This window comes from Myotis davidii, unplaced genomic scaffold (genome assembly GCF_000327345.1).
Source record: "Myotis davidii unplaced genomic scaffold, ASM32734v1 scaffold865, whole genome shotgun sequence".
Classification (NCBI taxonomy): Eukaryota; Metazoa; Chordata; class Mammalia; order Chiroptera; family Vespertilionidae; genus Myotis; species Myotis davidii.
Window position 1 is genome coordinate 894,360 of NW_006296406.1, and position 10,611 is coordinate 904,970.

A 10,611-nucleotide genomic window follows, 5' to 3' on the forward strand; every position below is an offset into this window, starting at 1 on the left:
GCTGGAGCCGCTGCTCACACCCGCTGCCAGTGCCCAGCGCTGGTCTTGATCACTTGGCGCCATCAGCGGGTACAGGCAGCAGCTGCTGGCCCTGATCACCCCTGAGGGCTTCTCCACCTCCCCCTGCTCCTGAGGGGCAATAGGAGCAGCAGCCACTGCTTGCATCTGCTGCTGGCATCAGCTTCAATTGCTCCATGCCCCTGCCAGCAGACAGGAGGCGGGGGGGGCCACAGCGGGAGGGGCTGGGTGGGGTGGTGGAAGGTGGGTGAGACCCGCCCCTGTGCCTTGGAACCCACAGTTCCTTTCAAGGTGCACGAATTCGTGCACTGGGCCCTTAGTATTTTAATAATATACTTAAGAGAATATTTACTTATGCTGTGCTGCTAAATCCAATGGTCAATTTCCAGTTTTCACATTAATTGACCTACTAGAGGATTTGACACTTTGGATCATTGCCTCATTCTTAAAACATTTGCTTCACTTGCATTTCTAAACCCCACTCCCTCACGGTCTCCCTTCTATCTCAATAACCTTTCATTCTCAGTCTTCTTTGCTAGCACTTTCTTTTCTCGCCAACCTCTTAGTTCTCCAGGGCTCAGTTCTTGGTGCTCTTTGCTTTTCTATCTTCACTTGTTCTTTAAATGATGTTTTCAAATCTTAGGGCTACTGAATAGCAAGTCTATATTTCCAGCTCAAAGCTGTCTCGTGAACTCTGAACTCATTTGTATCTAACTGCCTACTCAACACCTTCACTTAGAAACAAAATAGGTCTTTCGAACCTAGCGTCCAACACCGAACTCCGGGTGTCAGTCTGTCTCCTGCAACAAGCCTACTTTGCTCATAGTCTTCATTCCAGTTGATAGCAACTCCTTTTTTCCAGTTGGCTGGTCAAAAGGCTGTGAGGGCCCCAGCCAGTTTGGCTCAGTGGATAGAGTGTCAGCCTGTAGACTAAAGGCTCCCAGGTTTGATTCCTGTCAAGGGCACATACCTCGGTTGTAGGCTCCTCCCTGGCCCAGGACCTGGTCGGGCTCCTGCAGGAGGTAACCAATCGATGTGTTTCTCTCACATCGATATTTCTCTCTGTCTTTCCCTCTCTCTTCTACTCTCTCTAAAAATCAAGGGGAAAATATCCTTGGGTGAGGATTTAAAAAAAAAGCTGTGAAGCTCCTACACTTCTTTCTTTTTTTTCTTTTCCAGTTTATCTAGTTAAGAATATTTTTATATATAATCATTATGAAATTCAGGATTTTCATCAAAATGTAGATAAGAATTTATCAAATTAATTATTCTATGTTAAGTTCAATAACAGAAGTATTCTTTTTTTTTCCACTTCTCTTCTTTCATGTGCCATATCAAATCATTCAGGAAATTATTGATAAAAAATATAATTAAAAATAGATATAATATATTCACCATCCCCATTACTATCCCTGGTCTGAATTACCATGGCCTCTCACCTAGATCATTGCCAAAAAACTACTACCTTGTTCTCAACACAGCAGCCCATGTTATTCTTTTAAAATAAAAGTCAAATTGATCATATCACTCTTCTACTCAAGGCTTTTTAGAGGGCCTAACTTCACTCACAGTTAAAACCTTATTGTGGTCATCCTAGCCAGTTTTGCTCAGTGGATAAAGCTTCGGCCTGCAGACTGAAGGGTGCCAGGTTCGATTCTGGTCAAGGACACATGACCGGTTGTGGGCTTGACCCCCAGTAGGGGGCGTGCAAGAGGCAACCAAACAATGATTCTCTCTCATTACTTGTATTTCCATCTCTCTCTCCCTCTCCCTGTCTCTCTGAAATCAATAAAAATATATTTAAAAAAACAAATCTTATTGTGGCTTACTTTGGCCCTCCATGGTCCAGTTCCTCTTCACATTATCTCCTTGACAACCTTTTCTATCATTCTCTCCATTCACTCAGCTCCAATCACACTACAGATATATACCTGAGTTAAGGTCTTTGCATGGGGTATTTCTCCTTCAGCAACGGTTGTTCCCCATATCCCCAAATGGCTAACTCCTTCATCTCCTGTAAATCTTCATTCAGGTATGGACACCTCATTGATAATTTTATTTAAAACTGAAACCCTCTCCTGACCTCATTCTTCAGTTGCACTTTTTATAGCACCAATTACCTTCTAACTCACTAAGTAATTTACCTATTCTTTAAGGCATATTGTTTGCTGTCTCTTTTTTTCCCAGGAAGACAGGAACTCTTTGTCTGTTTTTATTCATTGATATATTCTAAAGTGTCTGGCAGAGTCCTAGCACATAAATATTTATTAAATAACTGAGTAAATATGTAATATAACATTTTATTGTACATTTGTATCTTTACATCTATATATTTAAATTTATATATAAATGTGCTTTAATAACAATAAATCTGTTTGGGGAAATCTAATGGCACACTACATATTTAGCATTTCAAATTTATTCAATGGATGAGAGAAATTCAATACTTGTTGATGCTCTTCATACAAAAATGTGCTCAGTAATGTTGGAGTACATAGTTTGATAGATATGAGCAGGGAAAGATAGCTAAAATCAAAGGGAAGACTTGGGAGACATGACTAACAAGAACTATCGGAGAGTGAACAGACCCAAGAGTGAGGAAGGGGGAGACTTGAAACCTCCTCCAACATGTGGTATAACAGATAGCTTAACAACTGGGTGGGGCAGCCTTGAAACCTGAGGAGGTTTGGCTTTTGTTTTTTGGTTTGGTTTTGTAAACTCCAGAGTATAAAATTACAAAACCCAAACTGGTGGGGCATTTGGTTTGGCTTCTGCCAGCTAAACTTCCAGCTTAGGCTATATCTGAGTATATTTCCTTTAATTGCAAATAAACTCTCACATGCTTTGGTATTTGGAGCTGTCTCTCATTTGAATTCCTTCTTACAAACAAGACAAGAAGCAGGGCGCAGAGCCCGTCTCTAACAATAAATAAGATATAGGTATTTAGCGCTGGCTTGATAAATAATGTTAAAACTATGGTGGCCAAAGAGATGTGTAGGGCTCTGAACTTGGATAAAGATATTAAAGAAATATTATTCTCTCCAGTGACAGGTGAGATTCCAAAGTGCTGCAACAGGCTGGGATGATAGTTTCACACTATTAAACAAACTTTAACTGTGAATATTAACATGCATAAGAATATTTGATACTTAGTTTGCACCACTGTTCCACATGTATTATTTGATTTGATTGTTATAACCCTTGAATTGTGTGACATTGTCATTCCCCATTGACAGATGAGAAAAAAAAGGCATTATTAAAAGACATGATCGGGATCATACAGGTAATTATTGTGAATATCATGCGTTTAGCTCAGGTCTTCTGACTGAATCTCTACCCCTTTCCTTGTAGCTTAGGTCAGCTACTTTTGAGAAAAAGGTCATTGCCCTGTGTGGACAGAGGATCACAAGACCAAAAAACAGTTTCCTCCACTAAAAGTCATAAGGACTTTGATATGTTTCAAGCTCCAGTTAAACTTAACAGGTGAAAAGTCACATAAAATTTAAAATGAATTTAGACTGAAATACCAGAAGGGAGATGATAAACTCACTTTAGCTTTGCAACAATCAGAATGTTTCTAGAGGGAGGCGGGCAGCCCATGTGGGGAGCTGCTGGTTGAGGGGCGGTGAGGGACCATTATCTGAGCCCACCCACTTCCGGAGGAAAGAGCCAGACTGCTCAGAGGTCAGTCTGTTCAACAAGGGGGACCCCAGGGCCTTCTGTATGTTCAGCAAAGAGAGCCTGCAGTGACCACCTCCAAGGATGGCTCCATCCCCACTCCTGTCTCTGATGATGCCACGACTTGTCACATTGTAGTCCTGAGGCACACAGGTAATGGGTTACCTGCTTGATACACTGTGATGGAACCTACACCCAAACTCAGGCCCCTCGGTGATGAACTCCATAAAATCCTTTCCCAATCGCTCTCAGTGTGGAACCCTGGAAGTGAGCCTCGTAGGAGGCTTCAGGGACAATGGGCAGTTGTCACAAAAATGTACTCATCAACTTCTTAGTGAATTTGACAGACAGGAAGATAACAGTCACTTAATGACATTATATGTGACAGAATTAAATGACCGGGAAGAAAATGAAAACCACTTCCCAGTGATTTATGGCGTTGCTGTCAACCCTGAAACTGCAGAGATTCACAGAGCCCCCTTCCAGGATTGCGGTCCGGAGGAGCTGCGAGCTGCACTAGCAGTGAGTCAGCAGGAGGACCAGTGATTCGTTTCTCTGATCCAAAGACAGAGCAACTTCGCACAAAACCTTATTCTTGGATGTCGTTTCACATGTGGATTTCTGGTTGCAACAAATACTGAAGAGCCTTTCCATTTCACCTCTGGCTGACCCCCTCGCTCCCCACATTGTTGATCATAGTAGGTCTACCTGATTTTTTTTTTTTTTTACAAACACACTATTTCCTGGAAAATAAAGCTCTACTCTACAAACAAATAAACAAACAAAAAGGAAAACATCTTTTCTCTAGCAAGCTAAAAATAGGAATTACCAACGAAAGCAATTTTGGGGCATGACAGAGACAACTGGTGGGAGTTGGACAGAATACGGTTTAGGAACTACATCCATTGAGTCTTGGTATCTTTTAAATGACTTTCAAAATAAAATCTTATTTTGGCAAAGGAAAATAAAAAGAATGTTTCTAGAGTGATCTATTCACTTTTGTCAGTGTACAAACAATCCTAGTAATATTGACTGACATATATTGAGTACTTACTATGTGACAGACATTGCATTTTTAACTATTTAATCCTTAAGTGTCATTGACAAACCAGAGGTAGTTTCACCAAGAGAAAAGATGGTGGTGGCGAAGGAGTTGGATGTGGTGGGCTTGAGGAAGAGAGCTGAGGTCTGAAAGCTGGAGGTGGGAAGACTTAAAGAGATTATATTTATTTTCAAATCCAAGCAGCACTATCATGTGAAAGAAAGATGAGAGGTTCATTGGTGGAATCTTAGCTACAAGAGAAGTTTCAAGAGTCAGAGTGACTGAGTTTCAGGCTTGGGCTCAATAAAGCTGAGTCACCTGACTGTTGAAATTATTCAAAAATGCCATGCCCCCCCACCCCCCACCCCAGGGATTCAAGCCCACACAGAGGAAGCCTTTAAGCACTTCCTGAGTGATCTTATCTGTTAGGGACATTGTGGAGGGGAATCCCTGCCCAGGGTAGAATGACTCAGACAACTCCCTTCCAAGTCTACGATTCTGTGACTGTTACATTAGCCTGAGGGTAAAGGACTTTGGGGGTAAAGGACTCTTGGACAGCTATCAGCAGCCTGCGTAATGCAGCTGTCATTGGCGCCTGGAATCTTGCTGCCTCTTGTGGGCCTCCGCATAGTGAAAAGGGGCAGAACTATTTCTTGGGCAGTTCCCACAAAGCCAGGCCTTTCTAGGTCCCCTTTTCCTTGTCTCCCTCCAGCCTGCTGGCCACAGAAATGTCCCATGATTCCAGTTCATCTTGCTTCTACAGAAGTCTCTGGTAAAATGTTAATTTAGTCAGTCTGCTTGTTATTAAATCATCAGAGACAAATATGTGGCTGTTAAACTTTATCTCTGGCAGTGCGACCACACAAGCCAGCAAAGCAGAGGTTACTCATTTGACACCTTATTTCTGAGGATTTGTCAACTCCTTTTTCTATTTCCTTTATTGAGAGCCATATAAAGTGTTGGAGCCTTTGAGAAACATCTTCGTTTATTGCTCCTAGATTCTGTGGGGCAGCAAATCTTCAGCCTGTGAGTGAGAGAAGCTAAGGTACAGCCTCAGCTACACACTTTCAAATCAATGGTGCCTCGAAAAATATGAGTCAAGATTATAAGGGAGAAGGAAATGTAGTAAGAAAAGAGGAAAAGGAAGGAACAGAAATGAAAAAACAAAAAACAAACAAACAAACAAAAAACAACCAACCAACCAAACAAACAAAAAAATAAATTCCAAAATGGGAAGGAGCAACATGAAAATAAGAAAAGGAATAATAGTTTCTCCAGGGGACACGGGGGGGAGGGGGAAAAGGGGGGTAGAACAAAAAAAAACAAAACACTGTATCATGGGTTAGTTAAAAAAAATCCCCACCTCCCTTATAAGACAGATGAGTCTCATGATAGTAACATTGGACCCTGGACCCTGGCAGAAGAAAGAAGTCCAAAGGTGATAAATTCTGGCATCTTGAACTTGACATTTTTTCCTGGGAATGTTTTGGCTGTGGTGTAAGCAGTTGTGTGCTGGGTGGCTGCAGACTGTGTGGAGATAGATATTCTGGTTTCAATGCATTTCACGGTTTTAATAAGAAACTGAATTCATTTTCTTCAGATGGATACCTTTAGATTATATAAAGGTAAGCAGCACCTCTCAGCATGAATAAACTCCTCTCAGCAAGAACAAAATAGAAAGACACGTGAAAGTTAATTTGGTTTTGTCTTTTAAAATGTCAGGTTTCTAGAAAAGAAAACAGGGAAGCTTTTTCTTCATTAAAAACAAAAATTGCTTTCCAACCCTGTGTGAGACTGAATTCTGCTGAACGCACAAAGCTTCTCCAGGATGTGGAAGAACTGGCCCTTTTGCTGGGAGAGAGGCTCCAGGCTTAGGTGTCAGCCTGGGAAGAAGGGACACACATTTCCCCTAATGACATGCACAGCCCAAGAAGCTGCAGCCTGTGTTTGGTTTTTGTCCACCAGAAGGTGGGCACACATGCAGAGTTCTAGAGAAGAGAAAAAACTGGATTTTTGGAGGACTTACATAGACGCATCATTTTTTTCTTAATTTTTATTTATTGATGAGAGAGAGAGATTTGTTGTTCCACTTATTTATACATTCATTGATTGGTTCTTGTATGTTCCCTGACTGGAGATCGAACCCACAACCTTGGCTTATCAAGATGACCCTGAGCTACCTGGCCAGGGTACCTGGAAGTGTTATTCATAAGATTATTGCTACCTTTAAATATAAGTTTTCTCAATGAAAATATCAGCACAAAACAAGTGATCTAAACATGGTAAACATTTGCAAGAGAATTTAACTTACCGTCTTTGAGGGCATGATTCCAAACAATGGGAACATTAGGCCAGGCAGCAAAGCTGTTACAGACAGGGGCAACGCTTCTGTAAGCCAAAATATGCCAACAACAAAGAGTGTGTAGGCACATTTCGCTTCCTGGAAATAGCAAAACACAACATGAAATGATGGGGCTGGGAAATCGTAGTTCAAATCACAACCACATTTGCTGAATGGAGCCATGTCACAGCGAAGGAGGAAACTCTGAGGCCTCTGCACTTTGAGTTGGGGGGTAAACTGTCATTCTTGGGGATTCCAAGAGCAAAAATCAAATACACATAGAAAATCAAAGACATATAAAATTCCTCAGTCATTACGTTTCCTTCACATTTCCTTCCAAGCATGTAGCCAACTTTCTGTGCTCATATCAGTGTGTGTGGCTGCTGGGGCTCATCCATGTGGCTAATGAAATGCACTCCCAGTTCTTCTGGAGTACAGAAAGGGCAAGTTACAGCCACTTTTAGTTGCATTCCTTGGTGCCTGGTTGTTTGGGATCCATGAACACCGATCTTTCTTCCCTTCTGCTAAATGGGAGAACATTTTTGCATGGCATGGAAGAGACTGAATTAGCTCCTGAGTGATATGAACTTAGAGGTGAAGAACCTTCTTCCTTGCTTTTTAGAAAGACAGCTGAGCTCCTTAGGAGACACAGGGAGACTCAACAGGGTTGCAAATCTTAATAAATCTGTTAATTTGTTGGGTATAAAACTGTGGATTTCTGTTTTATGGCATTGCTAAGAAATGGTTGAAATTCATCATTATATTTGGCGTACATACATAATTTTCATAGGAAATTATCCAGAACCTACTAAGGGATTAATAAAGATTAATATCTATTACATATATAGCACTGTTTTGCTCTCACATTATTAATCTCTGCAAATTCTGAACTGAATTTGAAAAATTTTACAAAAACTATCTGAGTTTAATGAAATCTTTTACTTAAGATTTTCCCAGGGCAATACAATTTCTAGCTCTGCTGCCCTCTGATTCACCTACTTCAGGGTGAGCTCTCTGGTTTTGGCATTTACTCACCTAGCATCCCTGCACTTTTAGTGGGTTTCTAAGCAATCCTTAATAATCCAGGATTACATCATTTAAAAAATTATTGATTTTTAGAGAGAAGAAGGGAAGGAGAGAGAGAAAAAGAAATCAACTTGAAAAATATTGAAACATTTATTGGTTTTCTCCCGCATGCACCTGGACCAGGGATTGAACCACAACCTAGGTATGGGCCCTGACTGGGAATCAAGCCTACCACCTTTTGGTGTATGGGGTGATGCCCTAACCAACTGAACCACACTGGCTAGGGCTATCTATATATATGACTGTCTGACCTGTAGCTATGATGTGCACTGACCACCGGGGGTAGACACTCAACGTGGGAACTGCTGAGCTGCAGTGGCTTGGCAGCTGTGGTTCTTGTGTAACGCACTCGGAACCAGAAAGGAGGGAGCCCGAGTTCAGGGTGCATCACCCGAGAACCACCCTCTCTCAATCCAGGACCCCCCGGGGGATGTCAGAAAGCCTGTTTCAGCCCGATCCCCGTAGGCCAGGCCGAGGAACCCCACTGGTGTACAAATTCGTGCACCAGGCCTCTAGTATCATATATTTATTGTTTGTTATCTTTTTTAAAAAGAAAGAATAAAGGTTTTTGATGTTGACAGTTTTATACAAAGTCTGCCTCTATAATCTCAAGTAAACAATAAAACAAAGCCTTGACTTTATCTTCCTAACTTCTTTGGAAAAAATTTGTGAATACCAGCTTAATTTAAAATGTCAATGTAGGGGAAAGACCAGGCTTATATTTTCCTTAGAACAAACATGAATAACCCCTGAGCTCCTCCTGATGACTTTTTTTCTATCATAGAAAGGTATTGAACCTAGATTTCAAAGACAAAAGGGACTCTTTTACTATCTTGCTCTTTAGGCACAACCAACCAGTCTCTTTGTCCTCTATCTCCCCATCATTTTACCTCTCAAATCTGCCCCTCAGCCTTAACCCCACTTCTTCCACTGCAGGCAAGGCTGTTCCAAAACCAGATCATCTTCTAAGAATCCACTTTGATTTTGTCATTCTTTTGCATAAAACCAGACTAAGGGGCTAGCCACCCTGACAACTATCTAGAGCACAAATCCATCAGGGACTACTAATATTAAAAAATTAAAAAAGAAGGAAGGAAGGAAGGAAGGGGGAAGGAAAGAAAGGAGGGAGGGAGAGAGGGAGAGAGGAAAGAAAAGTGGAAGGGAGGGAGGGGGGAAAATGTTGCTAGCTAATTCTGTTCACCACACATAACCCCTGCCATGAGAGATAAAATTTCATTTCAACACAGATCTACTTCATCTAGACAGTCACATTCTGCTCAGATAGGGCAACTTTGGGACCGGAATAAAAAGGAAAATTTCCTAATATATTAAATTATTAGCCTGCCCAGCTAACACTTTCATATTCAAACAGTCCCAGCCTTTATTTAAAACAATCAAATCAGTGATTTTCAGTGGTTGCTTGAAAACAATTCAAAATCCCCATTCAAGGCCACTTTCAGTCTAATTATAGTAAGACTTACCCCATTACTTCCTGACATCAACTCTCTATTTTTAAAGAGTCTTCTTTACATATCTTCTTGACATCTGTGTTCCAGTCCCTGGTCTCATCATGCACCCTTTTACTAAACTCTAGTCCATAATATTCAACCATACAGTCATACCAGCAAGTCTCCAGATGCCCTAAGCACCAGCTACTATTGCCTGTGACCCTATTTTGGACTCGTGAACTCTGTGACCCAGTGACTTTAGATGAAGCAGCTGCAGGCTGATGGCCAAGTCTAGCAAGAAAATAAAATGTACGACTCCCAGTGGTGTGTGTGTGTGTGTGTGTGTGTGTGTGTGTGTGTTTAATTTGAGTCAGGAATTAAAACCAGCAGCAGATTTCATATTAAAAAAACAAGTATGAATTTCTGGCTTCTCTTGAAAAACTAAGGAAGTTGGGAACATTGGGATCAGTTTCTTCAATGTCAATAATTCTCCAGACTTGAGAAAAACTTCCCCAAGGCTGCTGTGTAGATTTCAGCTTTGTACAATACCACGACTCCATTTCACGCATTCTCTTGCCTGCTTGGCCTTTCTCAGCATTTGAGTAAAATCTCTGGTAAGAAAAATGCTGCCCACCTTCCCTGCCTCAAAAATCTTTCTTCACCGTCTCAGAATCAACACTTGGGTTGCGCATTTGAATTGCCCTGTGTACCCGCTCTGTGGTCCATGGACCAGCAGCATCAGCATAATCTGAAAGCTGTGAAAAATGTGGAATCTCAGGCTTGCCCCCAACATACTGAATCAGGACCGGCAAGTTCCTGAGGTGATTCTGATAAGAATCTATATAAGATTCTATAACCTATATAAGAATCATATAGGTTAAAGTTTGAGAAGCATGGCTTACTTCCTCTTCTAGATCTTCCATTTTATCTTTAACTCTAGGCTCAAGTTTCAAACAGGAACGTGCTCCCAGGTAGTGCCCAGGAAGGGAGGAAGGAAG

General features: G+C 41.4%; 1 protein-coding gene and 1 pseudogene across 1 annotated transcript in view; one reads left to right on the plus strand and one right to left on the minus strand.

The window, feature by feature from the left end:
- The window catches only part of SLC13A1 (solute carrier family 13 (sodium/sulfate symporter), member 1), a 79,088-nt gene that overhangs the window by 58,032 nt on the left and 10,445 nt on the right, over positions 1–10,611 (minus strand). Inside the window, exon 2 of the mRNA XM_006771425.2 lies at positions 7,050–7,178. Within this exon, the coding sequence (XP_006771488.1) occupies positions 7,050–7,178 (129 nt within the window). The remainder of the gene's footprint in view (positions 1–7,049; positions 7,179–10,611) is intronic.
- Positions 2,573–4,408, plus strand: LOC102768552 (annotated as a pseudogene).